The sequence below is a fragment of the Meleagris gallopavo genome, chromosome 7 (assembly GCF_905368555.1).
Source record: "Meleagris gallopavo chromosome 7, MGAL_WU_HG_1.1, whole genome shotgun sequence".
Taxonomy (NCBI): Eukaryota; Metazoa; Chordata; class Aves; order Galliformes; family Phasianidae; genus Meleagris; species Meleagris gallopavo.
The window spans coordinates 4,449,332-4,474,076 of NC_139410.1; the positions used below are offsets into that span (position 1 = coordinate 4,449,332).

The 24,745-nt window shown below is 43.7% G+C and overlaps 2 protein-coding genes and 1 long non-coding RNA gene across 13 annotated transcripts in view; 1 reads left to right on the plus strand and 2 right to left on the minus strand.

The window, feature by feature from the left end:
- The window catches only part of KANSL1L (KAT8 regulatory NSL complex subunit 1 like), a 56,888-nt gene extending 46,823 nt beyond the window's left edge, over nucleotides 1-10,065 (minus strand). For 8 of the 9 annotated variants that reach the window (XR_014884396.1, XR_014884401.1, XR_014884400.1 and 5 more), the window contains exons 1-2: nucleotides 9,925-10,065; nucleotides 5,120-6,237 (exon numbers count right to left, since the gene is read on the minus strand). Coding sequence is in view for 2 of the 9 variants with exons in the window: in XM_085228175.1 (XP_085084301.1) it covers nucleotides 5,120-6,237; nucleotides 9,925-9,954 (1,148 nt within the window). In the remaining 7 variants the exon portion in view is untranslated. Of the gene's footprint in view, nucleotides 1-5,119; nucleotides 6,238-9,924 lie in introns of those variants that run through there. The other variant, XR_014884398.1, reaches the window with a different exon arrangement.
- The window catches only part of LOC146543929 (uncharacterized), a 45,931-nt gene extending 33,948 nt beyond the window's left edge, over nucleotides 1-11,983 (plus strand). The window contains exons 4-5 of one of the 2 annotated variants that reach the window (XR_014884403.1): nucleotides 58-124; nucleotides 1,497-11,983. This is a non-coding gene — a long non-coding RNA (uncharacterized LOC146543929). Of the gene's footprint in view, nucleotides 1-57 lie in introns of both variants that reach the window. The other variant, XR_014884402.1, reaches the window with a different exon arrangement.
- ACADL (acyl-CoA dehydrogenase long chain) lies at nucleotides 11,432-24,745 on the minus strand. 2 transcript variants are annotated; one of them, XM_085228176.1, is made up of 11 exons: nucleotides 24,585-24,745; nucleotides 23,666-23,827; nucleotides 21,957-22,094; nucleotides 21,365-21,529; nucleotides 20,341-20,407; nucleotides 19,164-19,328; nucleotides 18,439-18,540; nucleotides 17,114-17,227; nucleotides 14,824-14,951; nucleotides 12,588-12,674; nucleotides 11,432-12,022 (listed from the first exon to the last, which is right to left on the minus strand). In XM_085228176.1, exons 1-11 carry the CDS (start codon nucleotides 24,656-24,658, stop codon nucleotides 11,929-11,931), a joined length of 1,296 nt encoding a protein of 431 aa, XP_085084302.1. In that variant the 5' UTR covers nucleotides 24,659-24,745; the 3' UTR covers nucleotides 11,432-11,928. The 2 variants fall into 2 exon arrangements, with proteins under 2 accessions (XP_085084302.1, XP_085084303.1); XM_085228177.1 differs by lacking the exon at nucleotides 24,585-24,745 and adding an exon at nucleotides 24,452-24,483.

The following is a 24,745-nucleotide window of genomic DNA, read 5'->3' on the forward strand; positions in this document are numbered from 1 at the left end:
ACAGAGAAAACAGTACATGCACTGTGAACCTAAAGAAATTGTCAATCTCCCTTCCAGAAGTCCCAGCAAGTGAGGTCGAATATATTCTGAAATAGCACACGCATCCCTCGAATGAAGACAGAAGGTAACGTAGAGCAAGCTTTTGTATGATTCCCTGCACACAATTCTCCTCCCACATGTAGTGACGGGAGCCAAGAATCCAGGGAATGGAATTCATGAAAAAGCAATGCCTAAAACTGTCAAAATCAGCACCTATGAATCCACACATCTCCAAAGGTCGTCACACTAATCTTTTATGCAAATAAGACATTTCCCTCACTCATATAACGAACAAGTCTTAAAAACTAGAAACAGTTAGGGTTTTGTGCTTAAGAGAAATGGAGAACCGCACTGCTGGCAGACTCTCTTCCTCCCCTTCCCAAAACCTGAATTTGGTTCTCTTATCAGCTTTGAAATGAAATTACAGCTCAGAGTGGAAAATTAGGACTTCTTGCAAAAACAAACAGCTTCTCCTCATAACGTGGATGAAAGATGGGCAAAAAGCTCCAGCCCCCAAGCAGTGCCTTCTGTTGCGAGGCCTGCAGAACTGCACTGACATTGCTCAATTAGCCATGAGAGAAACTGCTAGGAAAACTAGAAAATAATCTAGAACAAACAGATCCAAACTGCAGATACTAGTCATAATATTTTCTTCCTTCCTCTATTCTCTCCGCCTTATTGCTCCCCTCCCTGCCAAGTATTTATACTAAAAGCAGATTTCCAATCTTTCTCTTCCCAACTAGAAATCTAAGGGAGAAAAAAAAGACTAAGTCTTCGTTTTGCTTCTTTCTTTTTCCCTTTATATCTCTTCACATTCATTATAAAAGATTCCAGGCACAATAAAGCCCATGGGCATGGAAAAACAGTGCTACTTCGTCAGGCATGAGGTTGCTGGAAGATAATCAGTAAAACATGTCTTTCAAAATTCAGAGGAAAAGCATGAAAATATTGCTGAAGGAAAAAATCCCACCAAGTGATGCAAAAGGGTTTCGTTCAGATGGGGGAAGGAGGATTGGAGAAACAGGGCCCAGGACTTCTCACAAGTAGGCAGACAGCAACTTGTTTTGCAGAAAAGTCTGTTGTAAGAAGCTTTTCTCTCTAATCAATTAGGTACAGACGTTGCTATTTGATGGAGTGAGCAGCTGTGCCTTTAAAGAACGCCAGTGATAGATCTTTTGATTTTTGAAGATCACTCAGTGCATTTGGAAAGAAAAAAAAACAACAATCAGTACTGTGAAAGTGTAAAGGTTTCCCAAATAACCACATCTGGCTGTTTCATCGTATGTTGTGAACAGTCAGAACCTCTAGGCACATCAGGAACAGGATATACAAGAATAAGGATGCAAGGCTGCCCCAGAAAGAGATGTTACATAGCTCCCTGAGCAGAGGTGTGCTGTTGAAAATACTTCAAGTTGACATCCTCCCCAAAGTCATCTTATTTGACATCATTTCTACAGGTAATCTTTCATTTTCATGAACCTCAAAGGAAGACCAAGCAGTTCCAAATGGAACGCAGTATTGTCTGCACTGCATTTCAAGTGGTGGATGTGGGCTGTGAATTCCCAAGGGAACTGCTTACACCCTGCTCTGTGATGTCTCACTGGGTCCTGCATCCACTTTGGTTATCATACCTGACACAGACAGTGACTGGCACCTGAGTTCCGTCTTTATTAAAGCAGAAAGAAGTACCACCATATCCTCAACATAGCATCTCGAGGGACTTCTCACACCCAAAGGAAGGAATGGTACAAGAAAATACTACAGAACGCTTATGAAAGTTTGCTGCACTGCCAAAGAAACCTTTCACAAAAGCTGCGATGAGCTGAAGACATCGCTGAGCTGTACACCAGAAGCAAGATGTCAGAACTCCTGCGATGAGCCAACCGTTCCTTCACGCTTCTCCTTGACAAATACTCAAAGAACGAATGTGTTTTGATTGAGAAATGGGCCAGGGCTTTCCGATTACTCTAGAAATCAGAGCACAGTGACTTGCCAACTAAAACAACTCTCTGCTCATGAGCACACCAGAGATCCCTCGTCTGAGGACAGCACCTGTGTAACGCACAGGGGATGAACAATGGTGTAAGTATCTTGTAACGGCTATTTGCAACTGAACAACATGGGTATTGAAATAGATGGATAAAGAGAATCTGACCTGAGTCACAGAGCATTGAGATACAGCTCAGAAGAGCTTATGTCAACACTCGTTGGGCAAAACTCTTTCCAGGATAATGGGAATGAACAGGTTCAAAGAGCTAAAAGTAGCTCCAGATTTTTTTCTTACTGTGAAAAACTGAGGCTAGAATCAGATCTTCCCCCTCCTGTAATGGAAGCAGGCTGGGCTCAGGTAAACCTATGAATGGGAAGCTCCTCCCCCCTTGCACACTGGGTTGATGTAGCAAGCTACAAAGGATGCAACTGTGGCCAGCTACTTGCACATTTATTTCCTCGAGTTAAATGCAATCCATATTTTGTGATACAGGTAGAACCCAAAGATTTTCCCCACTCCCAGTGCATTAATAGAACCTTTTAACATCTAGAATATTACGAGAAGAGGAGTGTTTCCACAACAGTGACAGTCCGAAGCGAGGAAATGAGCATTCTCTCACCATACAATCACATTATTTCTGGAAACCAATTCCCTGGGAGAGAAAAGCAACATAAATCCACTTAGCAGAAATAAAAATGGAAGCTAACTTTGTTTTGTTTTCTTGTCCGGCTGAAAGGCAATCGAAAGAATCTTAAAGTGGTAATGCAGAAATAAAAGCAGATCTCAGCAGCTGCACAGCTGAACAACTGACTGACCTTTGCCACTCAAAGGAAGTGCAGTCTTTTAGCCAATAAGACAAATCTTTGGAAAGGTGGAGAATGAAGAAAGCCATCCCAAGCATAAGATAATGATAAATTCAAATAAGAGACAGCCCACCCCCAGTGCAGTGTTACTTCAGGCACTGGCTCAACCTATGCACACAGACAAAAGTCTCCAGCTTAAATTAGGTGGTGCTTTAACTCTGCACTTGCTGGTCCAGCAGCACAGTTCAAACACAGCGACTTTCATGCTGACAAGGCAGCAAAGCCTCTGCTAACACACTACCAGCAAGTCATCCCTGCTGCTTGACTGCTTTTAACCATAACATAAAAAAGAAGGGGGGAAAAAAAAAAAAAAAGGAGTTTGCACCAAATAAGCCTACAGACATCTACCAGGTCTCCTGCCTTCTAGCGCAGCCAAAGTAACAGTCTTGCAATGGGGCAACACAGAGCTAAGTTTCTCTAAAATACTCCCTCGCCTTCCAGGCAGCATGGGGATTTCCCAAGCCAAAGGTGGTGCTGTGTCCTTAATAATCCTCAGTGGACTTTTTGGTCAGCACAACAAAACAAACTGAATAACCCCTATGTGGAAAGATAACTTCAGTAACTTGAAGGCTACAAGAAAAAATAAAGCTGAAGAACTGGCAGTATGAGAAACTGGACTGTCCCTTGCAAGAGGAAAAGAGATAACCCTCATACTGAACTCCAATCCAAGTTTTAGATTATCAGCTACCCTCTGAGAATCAGAATTTCACATTAGTTTTCCCCACTCAGTTCATGTAATCACAAGATAAGAATCCTGGAGGGAAAGGCATTATTCAGAAGTTCAAACGTATCGGCCAGGAGAGGAATGTTAAATGTCCACCACTGTTAAGAGCTAGAGATGCTCGTTTTTCTTTAGAATATTTCAAAAGGAGAAGAGTATTTTTGCAGACTAAAATATTTGAGTTGATGAACTCAGCTGGCAACACATTATGCTCTGGGCTGGTCTCAGAATGGTGTTTACCATTCTGACAATATGCAAAAGAAAATGAAAAACTCTTCTCCTGTTTTCCAGCTCTACAGAGTTTAACAAACTGCAGCAGTGATTTGATAGAACCACGTTCAAGCTTTCGTAACAGAAGCTGTAAACACATAACATGGCACAGCTGTTTCAATGGAAGATGAAGCTTCCTTGACTTCTTCTGAACAATGTGCTGTTGAAGAAACAGACTACAATTTGTGTTAGTTTGTTTTTTTTTTTTAATATTTATTTTTCCATCAATACTAGTGTCATTCGGTGCTTTTCAGAAAGTCCCTGAAAACAGGGACTGTATTAGGAGATGAGAAACAAAACCGGTCCTGACTTCAAGCACTAGAGATGCTGCTGCCATAAAGTCATCTTTACAGACCTTCAGAGGTGCTCCCCTTCCTCTTCACCTGCCCAGAAGGGAAAGAAGCTGTGTTTTCAATGCTTTCTACAATTTCTCAACAGGAGATACTATGTCGACAGCATAGTCAAATAAGAAATAACAAAATAAGAGGCTGTATTTCCATCACCATTCCTGGAACAATTTTACAGCCCGCTTGTCTTACCCACGGCCGATTCCCAAAGCGATGATAATTTGTATTGACAGGCTCTCTGACAATGTAAGAGACACACAGAACTGCAGTATTAGCTAATTATATTAGCTTCGCTCTGGCGCTTCTTGAAAAAGATACCAGAAACAACAAAAACAATCCTTCAAACTTCAAAACAACTAAGAACAACTCATTAAGTAAATCAACATTTAAAAATTATAGTTCAAAGTAGAAGACTTTTTCAATATACATCCCTCAAATACGGCTTGACATCTGCATTGATGATTATACTTAATCACCTAATAATGGATTTCAAGATTATAACATTGACTGTCTCTCCATAATTTAGTTTGATACTAGCCACAAGTATCATTTACTGCGCTGCTATCACTATCTGTTGTGATTTACAGCATAATCCAAGTATTGAATAATTAGCAGCGTTAACGTGATGCACGCTTGATTCAGCACAGTACAACATCTTGCTCTCTGCGGTGCAGTAACGTAAGTGCTGCTTAAGCCCTGTACAGTTACAAGTTCTTACTTTCTGTGTGGATCCTGCCAAACCTAGCTCACATAGGCAGTCCTGCTGATTTCAGAAGGACTACCTACAGAGCGAGGTTACTTAGACAAGAAGGAATTCGCAGGTCTACACCCCTCCAGCTTGATTTATAAGCATGAAGCACATGAGTCTAAGCAGGAATTTAACACTTACGCTTCCACAGCTGTTCTTACAGTCTGTTCATCATAGTCTTCATCTGAGCTGCTACACGTTGCATCGGAGTCCAGATCCTTTTCCACACGAGACAGCAGCCCTCCAGCAGAAAGCGCAAACCCCCGGATTTCCCCCGGTGCAACACAAACTCCATTCTGTACATCCGCACTCGAACTACTTCCCAAAGTAGCTGCAGTGTTTTCTGGCCAACCTTCCGCACACCTGAGGGAGCTACTGCTCGAAAACCTGGCTGGCTTGTGTAAAACCTTCATTCTTTGAAGCTGGTGTTTTACGAAGCACTTCAGCTGCTGATCACAGTGTTTGATAACATGCTTTGCCAGGAGCATTTGTAAACGTTTCTGAGTTCTTTTGGCGCGGCTGATCTCCATTTGTTGCTTAGTGACACACTGGAGTAAGCGAGCATACACCTCCTCCCGGGTGCAGCTCAAAATCCCTTCTGAAGGCCCGTGAAGAATTTGGTGTAATAAATCCCCTTTTATTGTTTCAGCGCAGACTCCCAAAGCCCTACCCAAAAAACCATTCTTCTTGTACCATTTATCATTTAAGAGCCTCATTTCTTCTGTGCTGCCGGATTCAGTTACATTTGAATCCGAAAGTCTTTGCGTTTCTGCCAAATTCGGAGATGTGGTCTCAGAAAAAGCTTCCCCTTTGACCTGTTCCTCAGGTCCTGAATGACTGATCTGACCAAACGATGCGTCGGTGCCATTATGTAATGCATTTCTCATCCTGGAGCAGTCAGGCTCTCCCGATTTCATTTGCTTACCGGTTTTGCTGCTAAACGCAGAATTCGTACTCATTAACAAGACAGACTGATAGTGCTTGGAGGATGGTGGAGAAGAAAAATGCTGCACACTGAAGATATTATTCCTGAGGCTGGGCTCAGCAGTGGGGAACCCCAGGACTGAGCAAGTAATCCGTGCGATGGAGTCCTCTTTTATCTTCTCTTCCACTGCTCTGGAATTTTCCATGCACAAAGTTGTATCAGACTCCATAGCTCTAGAGGACAAAGAAGGTGACAAGTGGATACCATGACCTTTTGTTGCTGCCTCTCTGAGGGCTGGTGTCATTATAGCTACTGTAGGCAGTTTACAGCAAACCTGAAAACAACATGGGCCGTGTCAATTTTCTCATTTTTATGACATGATACAAATACAACACTGTCAGGTATTTCATTCTTTCAGCATTTAAACATAATCAAAGACATCATATAAAGGGACATTATCTAAAGACTACAGACAGATTATACTCCTCCAAAGCAACGAAGAATGCTAGTTTTTCTTTAATTCATACAAAAGTTGTTCCACGTGCAATGAAAGCATTCACCTCTCAGGGGAGTAACATTTAGACCTCATTGCATTTCTGATCCTATCAGAAAGGATAGGTTGAGGGAACTGGGCTTGTTTAGCTTGGAGAAGAGAAGCCTCTGAGGAGACCTCATTGTGGCCTTCCAATACTTGAAGGGAACGTATAAACAGGAGGGGGAATGGCTGTTTATGAGAGTGGATAGTGATAGGACAAGGGGAACGGTTTTAAACTGAGGCAGGGGAGCTTTAGGTTGGATATTAGGAGGAAGTTTTTCACTCAGAGGGTGGTGAGGCACTGGAACAGGTTGCCCAAGGAGGTTGTGGATGCCCCATCCCTGGAGGCATTCAAGGCCAGGCTGGATGTGGCTCTGGGCAGCCTGGTTTGCAACCCTGCACATAGTAGGGGGTTGGAACTAGATGAGCATTGTGGTCCTTTTCAACCCAGGTCATTCTAGGATTCTATGATCACTCTGCGAAATAACCTCTCAGCATTCAAAACTGTCATCTAACCTTGCCTCACTAAAAACAAGACCACAAGCCCTCTGACTAGAAGGACACATTTTGAAGTATGTGTGCATGTGTACACAGATACACACACATAATGACACACTTCTACGCTTTTCCACCTCAGAACTGTGGCGAGGTTTTGTTATAATGTGCATTTGACTTAATAATTACGTAGACTCATAAAAAACACTTCAGGAACTACTCATCAAGTCTAGTGCTTTAAAAACTAAACTCCGAGTTTTCCATTCTCCTTCTTCTCAAGTCTTCAGTTTCTTTCATCTTCACAGCAATTGTCTACCTCAGTAATTTCCAACACAGATCCCATATAGGGTCCATGTTTCCAAGATGCCCCTGTATGGAGCTGAAGCAACCTCCACGTGTGAAGGTTTCTAACTACAGCTTTCACACTGAAGGTGCAAACACCAAAGGCTGACGTAATGAGCTGAGAAGTACCGGTCTGAATACCTTCTCCTTAAGCCTGAGACCACTACAAAAATCAAGAACCACAAATCTGCTTCTGCTTTAGCACTCTCTGTGAAGTGTACTCAGCTTTCTGTGCTCTGTGTATACATCACCTGTTAGGTTCTCATCTCTGTACAGTGCCTACCCAGCATCACAGGGACCGAATTCAGCAGTCCTCACGCTAATCCTAAACAACAGTACTAAAAACATCAGGATTTTCACTCTCGTCCTACGTAGCAGTGAGACCCAGTGCTTTAAGAATGACAGACTGCTGCTCTGGAAACCCAGGACATGTCCATGCATGGGACAAATGCTCCCCAAGCAAATGAGGAGTTAAACTGGATACACTTATTTCACACCTATAAAAAGGTAGAAGTTATTCAGCACAATGTAACATTCCCTTTGAGGACTCCATCCCCTTTTGGAACAGTCTGAAATTTCCTAAATCACAACAAATGCCATTGGCAAAATATCCAAAGTTTGTCTAGGACCTTTTTCCTCCCCTCTTTTCAGGGAAAGATGGAAAGAAAAGGAAAAATTAAAGTACCTTCAAATTAAATTAAAGAGCACCAGTCAAGCCACCTGACAAAAGGCTTTATGGTACAGTACAGCAAAAAAGTAAAGAAAAATGCTTCCAAAGAAAAAAATCTCGCAGCTAACCCCTCATCCAATAACTTGCTAACTTCACACAACGGCTGTGCCCCAAGGAAGCCAGGTGAGACGCTTCAGGTGTGTCCCTCTCATCTCAATGACATCAAAAAGACTTTACAAAGTATGAACTGCAAAAAAAAACAACCAAACAAACAAAAAACCATGGTAGAGTGCAGTGCTCGGCTCCACAGAAGTGGTACAATTTTTATACTGATGCACTTTATTTCACTTTGGCAGAAAGCAGCAAAAATAACTTCGCTCCACCCTTATTGGAAGTGCGTTTCCAAAGCCAGACCTGTTATCTCCTAGGGGAAAAAAAAAAAAAAAGCAAGGGTATGGATGACAAGTAGGCTTTGGTCTTTAGGAAAAGCTTGTGTTTTCATTCTGGAAGACTTTTCTGACACAGGTGAACTATTTCAGGGATTTTTTCCACTGTGTTCTACTTGCATTTCTGCTGTTCTGATTTTGAAACTGGCAAATGTTTTGCTTTTCATCTGTGTAATAGACTAAAAAGTACTGTAAAAAGAAAAGCTGACGTAAAATAGGAACCGGGGAAGGGAAGAAACAAGCACCAGACACGCACAGGATAGCGACTGATGTTCAAAGTGCCTTTATGCTTATCCTCCCTAATGCCTTAATTACCCGGCAGGATATAGCCTGGGATTGCAGTTTGCCCCGACCCACACCCTGCTGCCTTCTCTCACCACTAAACATAACTTCCAGCCCCTAATCCTGCAGCAACCCTTGCTTTTCTACTGCTGCTCTGCTTATTTTTCTATCTTCATGTGGCATTTTGCAGCTCTAACCTTCTCTACCCATCACTGGTATCTGTCTAAATCCTGGAACTAGTGCCTTCATGCAGGCAATCAGGAGCACTCTATTAAGAAACACGACTGGTACTCCTTCCCCAGTCTGTAGACTGACGATTTTGTCTATAGTCCTCTTGCTTTCTGACTCTCTCCCCTCTTCACATCACCACCACTTTGGCTACACAATGCTGCAGACAATTTCTGGGGGGATTTCTGCTTGGGAGGAGAGTTGATTTAACTTGTGGCTGCTTTTTTTTGTGATCTTTTCTTTTCTACAACCATTCGTTTGACCGTTTGCAAAGGCTGCTCTATACCAGCCTTCTCTCATTGCAAACGAAGACGGCTTTTGTCATCCCAAATACCTGAACTGTTCTTAATAATGAGATTCTTGGACACCAAGGAGAGATTCTTTTCTTTTTGCATCCAAATCCAAGGGCCTACTCTGTCCGCAAACAGCATTTCAGATTAACATACCCAAGCTGTATTTCGGATGTACGAACTTCCAACGTTTGTTCCTTCTCTAATAAGCATTTCAAAAAGCAAAATAACTGGGAGCAGACACATCTGCTGAAATACCCAGAACTGAGTTTCATGAGGGTACAGAAGTACTGTGTTTCATGCTGATGAGGGCTGATTTAAAATCCCTTACAGGGCACCTGCGGCAGACCTGGTTTCCCACAGCATAGCGCCATTTGTCCTGTGAGCCCCAGCTCCTCTCAGCCAGCCCCTGATTATCACCGGACAAAAATAAAGCGCTGCTCTGGCAGACTGGCACTGCCTCAGCTGGCTGGGGCCACGGAGCTGGGTTTGGGCAGCTCCTTCGAGCTGCGTCCCACAGGAGGCAGCCGCATGGGGATAACTTTACCCAGCTCTCCCAAAAGTTACGGGATTGTAATAATTTCTGAGAACAGAGATAAGAGCTCAATAGCACAGCCTGCGTTTGCTGATGGAGCAGTTGGCAGCCACGGCCACAAAGGAGATACGGGTCCCACCGGGCATGTCCTGGTTAGAAGCATGAAAGAAAAAGGGAAGAAATCCATATTTAGCACACCTGGGACTGCTCTTCCAGAGAAGAAATCATCTCAGCAGGCAGCCTTTGTTTTCAGTTCAAACGCAGCCCAGTTACTCACGAGGAGCATTTAAGCGTTTCAGCATTTGGTTCTATTAATAGACTGGAAAAAAAACAACCAAACCACCAAACCCAAGCACAACAGGATTACATGGGACGTCTCAGCTTCCAGCAGCACACAGGACCGCACAGCCCCGGGGGGGATCCCTCAGTTTAAGACCACCCAAACAGCTCCGATCATTAAAACCAAAAAACAACATCAAAAGGGACACACTCGTTAGCATTCATTTATGACAACAACTCCACACGGAGCCGTTTTTCTCCACCGGTAGAGAAGGACACGTCACTGCGGAGCTCGCTACCTGACCTCACGGCTTCGTACCTCGGCGTCCCACGACGCGCAGTGACAGCGCAGCGCCCCTCGCTCAGCGCCGCACAGGAAACCGCGCGCTGCCGAACGCAGCCGGCTTCCACGGCGCAAGGAGCGCGGCCCAGCGTTCTACCAAGCCGGGAACGAGGAGAGCAGCGAGGAAGCGCTCGCCCTCCAACAGGCGACGGGGCTTCGGTCACGGTATTTACATTTTTTCACTCAGGATCGCCTCCTTCGCTCCTCGCCGCTGACGACGAGCCAGCGACTCGGCCGCCGCCCGAGGCGGCTGAAAACTCCCGCTCCGGGCCGCGCGGGAGGCGGAGCGCAGCGGGCACCGCCCCCGAGGCTCCGGGCGGCCGGGCTGAGGGCGGCGACGCGGCCCCTCCCGCACGGCCCCGCCCCTCCGCGCCCACGGACCGTTACCCCCCCGCGCCGCCCCGCCCCCACACGCTCTCTTCCTCACGCATGCGCGTCCGCGCCCGCCGGCGCCACCGCCGCGGGAACTAACCGCCTCCCGGCCGCGGCTTGCTTCCCCCCTCCCCGCGCCTCGGCGCCGCGTTCCCCGCCGTCGGCCGCCCCCCCTCGCCCCGTTCCGTTCTCTGTCCCCCGCCGCGCCCCGCGCTTGCCTCCGCCCGGCGGCTTCTCCGCAGCGGCGCCGCCGCCCCCAGCCCCGCGCGTCGCTGTGCCCGGCGCGGCTCCCACTGCCGCGGTTGAACAGTCCGCGCCCAGCTAAAGCGCGGCGCGTCCCCGGGGCGGGGTCTGCCCGCCGCCGAGGGGCGGGATGCGGCCAATCTGCCGCTCCCGGGGCGGGGCTGGGCAGGCCGCCATTAGCGGGGCTGCGGGGACGACCCGCCCACCGTGCGCGTCCTCGTGCCGGCCGAGCCGCGCCGTGCTGACGGGGACGCGCCGCGACCCGCCGAGCGATCGCCGGCGGAAAACTGATGGAAGAAAGCTCTCGCCCGGCACTTTCAGTCACCGAGCGGCTCTAAGCCGGGCCCCGCGCAGCCCCCGCCTGGAAAAACGCCTCAGTCAACCCTCGACGGGAAGCGCAGCGCCGAGGCGTCCCCACAGAGGCGCCCCGCTCCTCCCCGGCACCGAGGTACGAAGTGACACAACCGAGAACACAGAAATGCTTTATTACATTTGTCCAAAACGCCAATTACAGTAAGGCACAGAGGTTAAGCTCACATCGCCCTCCCCACAGCAGTGACAACAGTAAGCAGCCGTGTATGGACAGTGACAAAGTCCCGGCCTCCCCCCTCCCACCAGCGTTCCGCTCCCGCTTATCCATCACTGGCTTCTGTGGAGGAAAGATTTAATCCCAAACAGCAAAGGGTACAGTCAATGTAAGGGCATTGGTTACCTCAAATACTCCTTTCACTAACAGGTCATGGGAACAGTCATCCAAATATATTTAATGAACTTTCAATTTAAACATTAGAAATCCTCCTTAGGAGCACCCTCGTTGCTAACAATTCACTTAAACAGGCTTCTCTCCCTTGAAAGAGTATGATATACTACATCCGTCTCCTTTACTTACATTCTGATGTCTGATTTTATGTCCTGTATTACTATAAAAGTGCTCGGGAAGGTTCTCCAGGCAGCCAGCACCTGCCCTAGTTGTCACTGACAATTTCTCTGGCGATCAGCTCCTTCATAATCTCATTGGTGCCACCATAGATGGGCTGAACACGGGCATCCACAAAAGCTCTGAGGGGAAAAAAAAGGAAAGATTCAATGAAGGATTCCTCAGCATATGTGTACCACCAAAACAACGGGTGCTCATTTGCTTCACACCAGCCATAAACACTGTTATTTTAAAGCAACCCTTCATGCTCTTTAAATATATCTAGAACAGATCTAAACCTATCAGTTTAAAAAATGAACTCCAAATATCTGCTTATGACAACTGCCCGGCAATCCTGTTCTGCTTTTGTGACTTCTATTTATTTTAAAAAAGGATTCATTTTGTTAAATAAGAAGCTCTACCTCTGTTATTGTGGCAACAAAACATACACTAAAAGAAAAAATTAAGTCGTCTTAGACTGGAAATAGATGATCTCTGAGGTCGCTTCCAACTCCAGCCATTCTGTGGTTCTATATACCAAGTACAATTAAAGACATCTGTACAGATGATTGCCTTTCAATAAACACGATGAGAAAAGGAACAGTCAATCAGTACTAACACAAAACAACTGACGAGTAGATGTAAGAAGGGCTGCATTTTATTTGGCTAGCAATCCTTCACCAGCCAGGTCTGAAACGGTGCACTTACTTTGCAATTGGATACTCCCACATGTACCCCGAGCCTCCGTGCATTTGCACACACTGAGTTGCTACGCTGTTTTGGAGATCAGACGCCCTTAAATGGTCAAGAAGAAATTTGTTTTTAGAAGGGCGCATGCTATGAAAAATTAACAGATACAGATAAGTTAACAAGACTAAAAGACACCCCGATGGTATTTTTCCCCCCGTATAACCAATCTAAAGCATTGGCCATTCAAATACTTCAATTGTGAGAGACTGTTCTTCCTCCGTGATGAAAAATACATTGAATTGAAAAGCATTAAGATTTGTTCTCTATGTGGAAGAGCTTTCAGAGAACGAAAGCTCTCAAAACAGAGAACCCTGTTAACTTTCCTCACCGGCCAAAAAGCTTCTTTTGTAAAGCATGTTGGTATATCCTTCTTATCAAACTCTTCTGTTCCGGGCTCTTTGAATACAACCATCATCAGGGAATACTTTATTTTCCTCACAATATTTTATAGCTTTCAATTCTCAAAAATACTTTAATTCTTACGCAGGACTGCTCACTGCAAACCACTCATTTATTCTATGATTAAACTTTTTTTTTTCTTAAGCATTTTGTTTTATGAACCAACCCTCTAGAAGATGACTGATAACACGACATTTGAAGTTGTCCTGCATCTCAGCCTCTGGAAAGCTCCGTACTTCACATTATTTCAATCAAGAAAAATCAGACAAAAGAAAGCATAGGATTTTAATTGCACTGAAAGTTCAAGCAGAAGTGATGTGGAAAAAAGAAAAAAAAGCAAAAAAAAAAATACAAACCAACAAAACAGAACTTCAGAGTGGCCATAGAAGATGATGACCATTTAAATCAACTGCTTTTCACGAAAGAACGCAAGAGTCCCTTATTCCATGCTATCCTCCCTGTTAAATTCTTAGTTTAGTGTATCAATTTTAAATATGCAACAGTGAGTTACTTCAACTGTCCCTAGTACATACTTTTGGATTTAGCTGTATAATACAATCGGTCATCACAGAGTGAAGAGTACAGATCTTTCACAATGTATTAGGAGGGAGATACTAACACTACATTCTGAAGTCACCACACCTCTAACTCAAGTCACTGACTGTGCAACAGGTTATAAGCAAAACAAATAGGAGACTGTCTCCTGAAACATTAGCAATTCTGCATTCAAGCACCTTCTAAACCATCGAAGGGATTTATGGAACAGAGCCACAGGAACGCTTGTAGGAATGAGGAAATCCACAACGAACCATGGTACTAATATTCGGGTGGGTGGGGGGAGTTTCAAATTCCTTGCTTTGGAAAATCTTTTGAGGAAGTAAGTCTACATCTGAGCTGGCACGCTAGCTGTTTCCTCCTCCTCAGAGCAGAATGCCTCCGCTTACGTACCTGGTACTTCTAGGTAAGTAGTGCCAGAAATAGCATTCAAACAAAATCCTTCCTTTCGTTGTAAAGATTCTCACTGAATTCCCTCAGTATTTTCTACATATTACCTCAACATTTATTTCTCAAAGTTTAGATTCTGAAAAGCCTCTGTCTTCGCTAAGCTATTCCTTAATGTCTGGCTTTACTTTTTCTACTATCTTTGCGAGCAGAACAAAACTACACAGATTACAAATTCCTGTGACACATCTCTTGGATGCCTTTAGTCATCCAGATTTCCCTGGTTAAGCCCCAGTTAACAGATAACTCCACCAAGTGTGGAGGGAGAAGGGAGGAGGAGTTCTGGCCAATAAAGGAATGAACTGTTTAGTCTCAATTACAGCAATAGCTGTAGCCAACTATTTCTTCCCAAAACCAAATAGCTTCAAAAAGTGGCTGGGCCAAACAGCTATTAAAGCTAAATAATGTTAACTAAAAGGTATTCTAGATCCTTGTAATTAAATACACATACATTATTTTTTAATTATTACAGTAAAATCTGCTTTTGCCAAAACCTATGAAATGCTCACTTGTATTTGAAGCTGATCTGATTATTAATGGAAGCCTATTTTAAAAGCGTGCTACTACTTTGAAACCGATCTTCTAACCAGCACTGGTTTTCAAAACAACTAAGGCCACTGTTGATTGCCCCACTGAAGTTAAAGCTAAAGGCCTCTCTTAGAAACCAACAATGTTGTTATTAATCAGACAGTAATTTTATCTTTTGTTTAAATCTGAGCAGTCCAGTGCTTTTATTACTAGACTCCTGTCAAGATCATATAAGTAACACTTCCAAATTACTTTAACTACATACCAGTACTTTGCCATAGAAGCTGTGGGGGAGTCCAGGCGTTTTTCTGAGTGCAACTCCAAACAGTTGTCCAAAAAAGCTCGGCCCACACAAATGTTCGTTTTCATTTCTGCCAACTTGTGCTGCACCGTCTTATTTTGGAAGCAGACAGAGGAAGCAGAGGAAGGAAAGAGCAGAAGTAGTACTGTTTTTAAGCTGTGTTTGAAGTTGAAAGGGAAGCATCTTCTAGAAGCGTTTCTGTTAGAAATCACTATTTCAAACAGCTTTGCATCTTTATATCTAAACGCAGTTTGTTTTCCATACAATCACATCTCTACCAGTCTTATTAAGGAAAATTACTGCTCTTTAACTCGCCAAACAACTCAAAAGATGACATAATGGGGAACCCCCCAAATGCCTGAAAACAAATTCCTGGAGAGTGCAGAGTAGGAGGTGCTGGGAGCTCTGCTACTGTCTTTTCTCTCCTGTGGGAGAATGTGCTTCCAGCAGAGTTAGTAACACGTCATTGTGCATTAGCTGCATTTGCTGAGCATTCTGCTCTTCAGAGTTTAAGTGACAGCAAAACATTTTGAGCAAAAACAAAGGAAGTTTTAGACCAACTATCAGAAAGTTTTCTAATGACAAGTTATGTCACATTGAAAGAGATGTATCAGGCACGTCCGACCTGTGGCTCATTGTATCTCTTGTAGTTACCATGAAAAGACAGCAGGCATTACATTCGGAGCAGCCTACATATATCTGGTCCAATACAACCCCTTTTCACTCAATGCAGACTGGCAGGTGAAGCCCATTATGAAGGGTACCTAAAGCCAAGTAAGGCAGCATATCACTGCCTGCTGGCCGTTCTGATAGGAAGGGGATAAAAATCACCTCTTAGGAACAGAAATTTTTCCTGATCTCACAGTTCTGGACACCTACAGAGAAGGCCTTTTTGCCTTCCTTCAAAATTAATATAATTGATTCTCAACTCCGTACACATTTAGCACAACTAAATAAATTAGGCAAGGCAGGTCTAATTCAAAAGGATTTTTGATTACGTGCGCATGCTAGTGCAAAAAGGAAACTGAAAAGGTATGCAGGGGTGGACTTCTTTTTCCCAAAAATACTGTGCTTTATTAATATTATTGGCCTCCTGGTGTTTGGGAATGGGTTATCCTAAAAAACAATATTAGTTTGGAGGTCTCTGCACAGTGAACTACTACAGTTAGAGAGCATTCCACGCCTACATAAATAAACTTAAAATACTCTTTTTGTGCTATAGCTGCTCACTGGACATATTAAATTCCGCTGTTTCTACATGTTAAGTTCAAAAAGAAATAAAGATCATAGCTCCTGGATACCTAACGTTCTAGCTCCTAAAGATCTCAATTCTGCTGCTACTCAGAACAATTAAAGATTCGATTTTGACAAAGGAACTCTCAAAAGAAATAACAAAAAATATTCCAGTTCCAATTATTTCTGAAGGGTATCAAAATCAAAAAGCTAACATCCTGTAATGTATACAAGCAATTCCTATCCTATAAATCAAACATACAGGTGCTTGGTTGGTTTCAGGCCTAGTAGATTACGAGGTTTCCAGGAAAATTGTAATAGCAAATGTTTCTTTCCATGTTACTGTGCTTTATGACAGCAATTAGGTAGTGTAGGCATGCCTCAAAATACAATTTAACCACTACTATCAGGGGGAAGTCATATTTACAAAGAATGATCCAACACTTTTACAGTGCAATCACTTGAATACCCATCTACCTGGTAGGTGAGGAATCTCATTACAGTACCCATAAAGCTGGACATAAACACCTTTGCAGCTATTCAAGCAGCAAGGTCACTGCTTGGGGACCATCACAGCATCAGTCTCGTAAAGATCAATGCAGAGCATTAAGGGGGGATGGATGACATAGCTTCACACACACCACGCTCCTCTGCAGTCTATAGGACCTCAAGTAGATACAGAAATGCAAGCAGTGAAAACATACTGTGACTAGTGACTTCTGATGGTAAAATGCAAGCCTAAGACTGACCAGCACAAAGCCAGTAATTTCTGCCTGCGTATTTTCCTTCCAAAAGCATTATTGCTGTAGGATTCCTTATCGTTAAAATACAAGCATTGTCATTTGTGGCTTTGAAAACAATGGGAATGAAGAGAAACAGCAGCCACGGGGCAACAACGAAGCCTCCACAAGCAGTCCTTTACTAAAGTCCAGTGACTTCTTCTTGCTTGACGTTACACATACACAAATGTACATCAGTTCCTCTATGCATCTGCTTTACAAGTCTCCCTGTTCAAACTCACCTGCAAGTGTGCAACTGTCTTCCCAAAAGCTTTTCTTTGCCTCACATAATTCCTTGTTTCCTCAAACATGAATTCACAGCCGGCAAGAGCCATATCAGCAATCAGCAGTCTTTCCTTTAGAAACACAGAATCACAGAATCCAGTAGTCAGTCCTACACTTCTGTTCATTAGATGCACATATGCAAATACACAATTGGGAAACAGATGTTCAGCGTTGCTCATTAAGGGAGGGAGGCAAAAGTCACATCAGAGATCAAACCAGACATACTACATTACTGAAATTAGTGACTAGGCCAAATGTTTCAATGTCCAAAGCCCATTTTTAAGGCTTTTTGGTAATTCTTCTGGCGGAACATCGTCCCTGTAAAAGATACGTGTCAACCACAGGACTCTTACTGACTGAAAGCTTAACACCAAAATCGGTTTTATTATCAGTTTTCACTGCTCAGTTTAAAAAAAATAATCCTACATTTAACAATTTCAGTAGGATACTTCTTAAAAAAGAAAACCTACATAAGAACACTGGCTGTTTTTCTTCCCTTCAACAAAATGTGTTGATAAACAAATTACAGAACAATTGCTTTTAGCACTATTAAAATATCTGATGCATCCCATTGGACCTGCTTGTAATTGCATTTGTTTCTTCAAAGCAGCAGCAGATTTCCTTTAATCAGGTTTCATATTTTTTCACATTTACTTGCAGCCTAAAATTAAATAAACATGATCTCTACCAGATGAGGCAGTCAGAGTTCGGACAAAGCACAGTCAGGTTTTGAAAAAACACGTTGCCTCTTTTTCCTCCCAGATCATTCCAAAACTTCAGCAAGTCAATCTTTGTTATTTTCACTAGCAAGGTATCTGGGTAACTATTTATTTACTTTGCTTTATGGATAAGGAAAAAATTTCTTACATCTTTAATACGCTTCTACAAGTAGAAAAGCTAAGACAGCAGTGTTCGCTTTTTTCTTTGAAGAGAATGCCAAATGCAGAGTCTTCCAAGCTGAACGTCGTCTGCTAAGAGAAATGGTTCCATGGTAGAAATATACAAAAAAAAGCCCTGATGTATTCTTTAATCCAGGTTCTTCAGGTTCTTCAATAGCTGGGTTGCTGACTTTGAGCTAGTGAGATGCCAATGCCGAAAGAATTTGGCTTTTTAGCACTGGAAACAACATACTTCAGGTAAAAAGCAGAAATATCAACAGGATGCTGCTCACAGCTACCCTGAGCCACATGCAGCTCTCCAAGATCCATCACCTCCAAGCAGCGATAAAAAATTATGTGTCCGTGTTCTCCCCAGAGACAGCAAACATTCTCACTGCTCTTACCTGAGGGAGCTCTGCCATCAAATAATAGAAGCCTTTGTTCTCTTTCCCAAGCAAGGCGCTTGCTGGCAACCGCACATCTTCAAAAAACAGCTCTGCCGTGTCCTAAGAAGATTTTAAAGGACAGTTTATAGCCTGACATTCTCATCTCTGCATTCCACTTTTTTCCCCCATTTTTCTCATTTTGTCATGTTAAGTCATTTAGGTTGGGAGGGTCCTTCTGAGGTTGTCCATCCCCTCAAAGATGGACAAAGCACTCAAAGCACCTTCAGCAGCTGATGGTCTTGTCCTGTTTCACTTCCTGATTCTTCCAAGTGGGAGCCCTACAGCTGCTCTGAGCCCCTGCTTCCAGCATCACATCACTCTTACGGTGGTTTTTCTTAATAACTTTTCTTAGTAACCAACCTAAGAGTTTCCTCAATTTAACTTGTGTCCCTTGCCACCCTTCAACTGTGCTGCTCCATTTCTACAGGCAGAAATACAATCCCATTCTTCCAAGCTTTCTCAGAGTGAAGAAATCCAGCTGCCAGCTTCTCCTTGCACATCATGTACTTCAGACTTCCAAATGGAAACTCAATATACATACGTTGTATGTATAATTTTTATGCAGTAAGGCTTAAGTATTAAAATAATATAATTCATTTTCTCTTTATTAGGCTAGTGCCAGGCATTGAGTAATTTTAGACTTCCTCAAAGTCTACTATGTATTACAGGTCACATGAACTTACTTGAGCTTTCAGGCCAATTTTTTCCAGCTTGCGGCCTTTGGTGAAACCTTTCGTTCCATTTTCCACCAGAAAAAGGCTGATTCCATGAGCAGGAGATCGAGCCTCTCGGTTTGTAACCGTAACCACAATCACCACGTCACACATCCAACCATTAGTGATGAAAGTCTGTAAAAACAAACAAACAAAAACCAACTCAGCTTGGAATACTGCAGCAAGCTAGGTGGATAGAAATTAGAAGAGATCATCAAGCAGTACAAAGAAAACCATCAGCATGTGGGTGCATTCACAGGTAAATTGAAAGGCAAGGTTTAAGTGTCCAGAAGCACTTTAATAATTCAGGAAGTCTAAAGTGCTGTCTAAGAGGAAATTACATAATTTGAGAGGCATTGTGTGGTGACAATTGTGAAGTGAAAGAATGCACAGACCTTTTTTCTTTTATCTGCCCCCCTGCTAAAGAAGAAAGGAGTTATCAGGTGTAGACACCAAATGAAAAAAGGTTCTCTTTTGTAATAAACTAGCAAGGTATAAAATGCAAAACCACTGATGGCCTCTACTAACAACTGCTTAAAAGAGTTCTGCAGAATGATCCATCCACTTGTCAAAAGGACTCATCCTAACACTACCAAAAAGAAATAAGCAATGCCTCCTCCTTGACTTCAACCACACATAATGAGCAAATGTATTTACAGACATCTGTATGTACAAATTTACTTGTACACATCAACTTTGTAATAGCTTGAAGGCATACACACAGCATCTAATGTCATTCTTCTAATACGAGCTTCTGAACAGATTCCACAGCCTGCACTGCAGCACACCTTTTCTCAGGCCACAGAAAGTGTAACATCGGTAGCATACGTACTTTAGTGTTCAACCTCAGCAGTAAGAAACAACACTGGTTCTACTTATACAATACAGGACTTCTTCTAATTCATGTAAAAAGAAAGTCTTTAGATAAGATTATTTAAGTATTATAAAAAGAGCCTGTTTCCCATAAATAGCCAAAACCAGAAGTAGAGTAAGTCTATATAAAAAAAAAAAAGCAACTGGCAAAAAAAAGAAAAGAAAAAAGAGAGAGAGGAAGGACAAGTGGGAGACACTGATTCTGGTATGCATCCCTCCCTGAGTGCCTCCAGCTCCGAAAGGCTATGAGTAACATACACATCTGTTTGCTTACCTTACTCCCATTAAGAATCCAGTCACTTCCATCTTTTTTTGCATAAGTCCGTACTCCTTGCAAGTCACTAGAATGGAATTCAAAAGACCCTTCAAGGAACTGTTCCAGACGCTGTAATTTGTATCTTGAGTGCTACCCAACAGAAAGTAGACTTCACACCATCGAGACATGCAGTCAGTGAAAATGCACAGGAGGATAATGGTACACAGTAAAATGGTTTGCAGTAACACAGAAACCAAAAGCCTGCTGCAGAAAGAAATGATAAACGTGCAATCATACACGAGCATGAGGTCCCACTTGAACGGATCTGCCTGTGGGAGGTGGTGTGATGAAGCACTGATAGCATAAGTCAGCATCCCCTTACGCTGATATGCTTTAGAAGGCAAACGTCAGACATAACATTTTCTGAACATGCTCAGTCTTAATGAGGAGGCTCTGCAAAAATATATGGCCAACATCCACTCTCCGTGGAAGCACGACACCAAAAGGTTTTGCTCTTCACCTGTTCCTCTCTGTTGTGGAAACTGGCCAGATCACCTGTGTCTACTCAAAATATGTGCTGTCTGTCCTTCAACAATGATAGTAAAGATGCAACATTTATCTGTTTGGAAGGATTCAGAGGGGAAAAAAACAACAACAAAAAAACCCAGCATTTTGTTCCACAACAAAAATTAATATTAATGAAGTAAAGCCATCTTTACTGACGTAACTTTCTCCTGATTACATTTCATATTAAAGGTATATTCACAGGACAAGCAGATTATTAACCATAAGCTCAGTCCATAAAAGGAAATACAAAGCATATTTGTCCGTTGTGAGACAATAAAGAAACTGATTTTGAGCAAATATATTGAATTGGCAAAGCTGTAACAGAGTGATCTGCAAGTCTGAAGCCCTCCCCAGTCTAGGATATTGACTAGTTATCAGGATGTCCACGTAACCAGGATGCTCATGAATTTCCTTCACTGAGAAATCAGTAGACAGCAAGTAAGATTATAACCATCTGTCTTTATTTTTAGCTTACCTGCCAGCCCCAGGCTCTGTCATGGCAATAGCACCAATACACTTGCCTGCAGCCATCTGAGGAATAAAGTGTTTGATCTGTTCTTCAGTGCCATAGTTTGCAATGTAGGGCATGACTATATCAGAATGAAGGCTGAATCCAGGGCCAGTACAGTTGACGTACATCCTGGGGTGTGGGAAAAAAACAAAACAGCTCAGGCTGAAACACTACAGAAATTTAAACATTGAACTTCATGCCTTTACAATGCAGATCCAACACTGGAAGCAAGCCCTACAACACAGATGTCTCGGACGTAAGGTGAACTTGTAGCACTTGCACTGTTATTTACAGAATGTATTTTCACAGCCAAATTACTGTGTAACCTACCAGACTTATCAAAATGCTTCCCTCAACTACAGTAGAGCATGATGACATTTATTACTTAAACAATCACTTGAAAGGCATAAAGCTGAAGGGTTTTTATACATGTTTTAATTATTGATGCCAATTTCTGTAAGCAATGAAGAAATCTTATGAAAAACAAAACAAACAAACAAAAAACCAGTCTATCGATAACTTGAATTAAACTCTTCCTGAAGTGCCTAGTACTTACTGCTCCTCCCAGAGCACGGCCGAGGAGAGAATATCCGCTCCAATGCCTCCATGTTTCTCAGCAATAGCAACACCCAGCAAACCTTGCTGTCCAGCTTTTTCCCAGAGCTCTCTGCTCACCTGGCCATCCTTCTCCCATCTGCAAACAGCGTAAGAACAGAGATACCCACTAAATTCTCCACATGCTACCTCTCATTTGTCATGGCTGCTGCTTCATGCTAGAGGGCCCACAGCAAGTTTTCACTGCCTGCTAGAGAGGCTTTCAGTCTCAGCAGCACACAACACAGCATACAGGGTGCTGAGACAACTACGTTTCCCAGCTAAGAATTGATGGCTTAATAACAGGTTTTCCATTCTTCACAAATGCCACTGGCATTACACAGATACCAACTATAATAACATGTCTGAATCCTGGCTTCCAACACATAAACCTGATGACTCTTTATGACTTGTTACGAAAGGCTGTGCTGCGTCTTGGTCTGAGCACCAGAGCAGGATCTAGGAGATTTAGCCACGACCACATGGATAATTACAAGTAGATCCTCACCATCCTGACAAACCATTTTCCCATAAAATGGGTATAAACGTATCAATTTCTGAAAGATTTTGATTCTACCAATGAGAAATGGTTTTTAAGAAAAAAAGCACCGATACATTAGTAACCTGGATATAAAGAACAAAAATATATAAAATAATATATATTAAAAAAAAAAAAATCAGTCCCTTTTCACTTAGTACTGTACCTTGGTAAACTACTGCTAAAGTAAGGCGGTTTTAAGTTTGTGAATAGACAGCTAAGGCTTGTCTGCTGTTAGTTTGCAGACTGTAAGAATCACTTGCTCCCTAACAAATAGTACCCTGAGTTCACCAACATACCAGAAAGTTGAGTGGCCATTAATGGCCATTTTTTAATAATATGATTGACAAATTGGGTCAGAAAGACTCCTCAGATGCACTGGTGTGCAGCAGAGCTATACTACAGCACTTTATCCACGTTAATAATGCATCTTGTCACACTTGCATTAAGTTTACTTCCAGAGTTTCTGCTCCTGCACTGGAAATCTTAACGAATGTTCTCTAAAGACCACCTTTGTGTGGTTTTTTTGTCCTCTATTTTCAGGGTCACTGCTGTCTCAATCACAAAAGCATTTTCTTCTCATGCTCATCCATGTTTACTGATGCCACACGCTGGCCCAGCCAACTGGTACACTATCCCCGAAGACTACTTATTTATTTGAAAGGTGTGAGAACAGAATGATTCATAGGTCTCTGCAGTGATGCAAGAACCCAAGTCCAACTTGCTTCAGTCACCTGAGGAAACAGTTGTGTAAGCAAACAAGATCATAATTAACCTTGAGTAGACGCAATACCTGATCACAAAGCTACACCAGAAGTCTTTCTAGTAAAAGACAAAGGAAAATGTACCCCCTCCACTTCAATGGGAGAGTGTACAAGCAGGGAAACACTGGCTGCAACTCTATGAAGTGCATTTGTCCTGCTCGCAAGCCTGCAACGAAGGCGCCAGCGCAGAGCGATCTGTGAATTTTGATGAATTTTACAGGCAGATTTGTTTCAATCGAGTCCTGTTAATGAAAACAAATGTCTTGTTTATCACGTCATAGTGAATAATACCTGAAAACGCTTATTTTGGGGGGGGAGGGGGGGAAAGCAAATTATCTAGAAAACCGGAATGTTTAAAAGGCATCTCACTCTGCATGAAAAGGCAGCACTTCCTCCTGAAAGAACTTCCTGGCACTCTCCCTGAAGATATCATGGTCCGACGAGAAGATCCTCCGGGTGCCGATGTCAGTCAGACGCTTAGCAGAAGAAGGCTCCAGGCGCTTCGTGCCATGCTGCTCGGTTGGCGCAGGACTGAGAAAGAGAAGCGAACATCTGCTTGGACGCAGGCACACTCTATTTTACAGCCCTTTGAAAAGGAAGGGAACACCTGCCTAGCAAACATGGATTATTTATAAAGCTACTTAGGGCTCTACTGAGCTACATCTAACATTGTTCAAGCAGGGCGCAGGGCCCACTGGGCACACAGCAGAGGGCCGCTGTTCACCCAGCACCCCACGCTGGCACGGTCCAAGGGTGGTACAAGGGCACCAGGGCCCTACAACCCCTTGGTGCAGCAGGGGGACAAGGACAGGCCCCGTTGTCACCTGCTGTCAGCACGGGACTCCACCTCCTTGCCTATGGCCAGGATGTGGGGCAAAGGGCAGCCCGCAGTCTGCAAAGCGATGGCTGAGCCGCTGGGCCCAGCATGCCGGGGGGGACCTGAGCTGCCTCCCTGCAAGTAGGGGTGCAGATGCATGCACACATACATGTGTGTGATCATGCGTCTGTACTTAGGCCTGCAGCCTTCCTGTCACACGCACGCACAGCACAAATATATATATATATATATATATATTCATATATTTAAGCACACGCACTCAGCACTTCCGCACACTCACACAAATACATAGGAAATACACCCCTGTACATACGTACCCTGCAATCAGCCCCATCAACACACCCACGCCGCGCCAAACGCGCGCCTCGCAGCCCGCAGCCCCCCAGCGCCGCCCCGCAGCCCCCCAGCGCCGCCCCGCTCCCCTCGCGCCGCCGCCGCGCGCCCGCCGACCTGGGCTGGGAGGAGAAAGCCCTCCGGCCGGCGGTCCGCAGGAGCCCACGCAGGCGAAGCAGCCGCGCCGCCATCTTGCGTCGGGGTGTGGCGGGGGGCAGTGCGGGGACGGAGAGCGGCGCCGGCCGTGTGGCTGCGCGGGTTGATCCCCTGCACAGGGA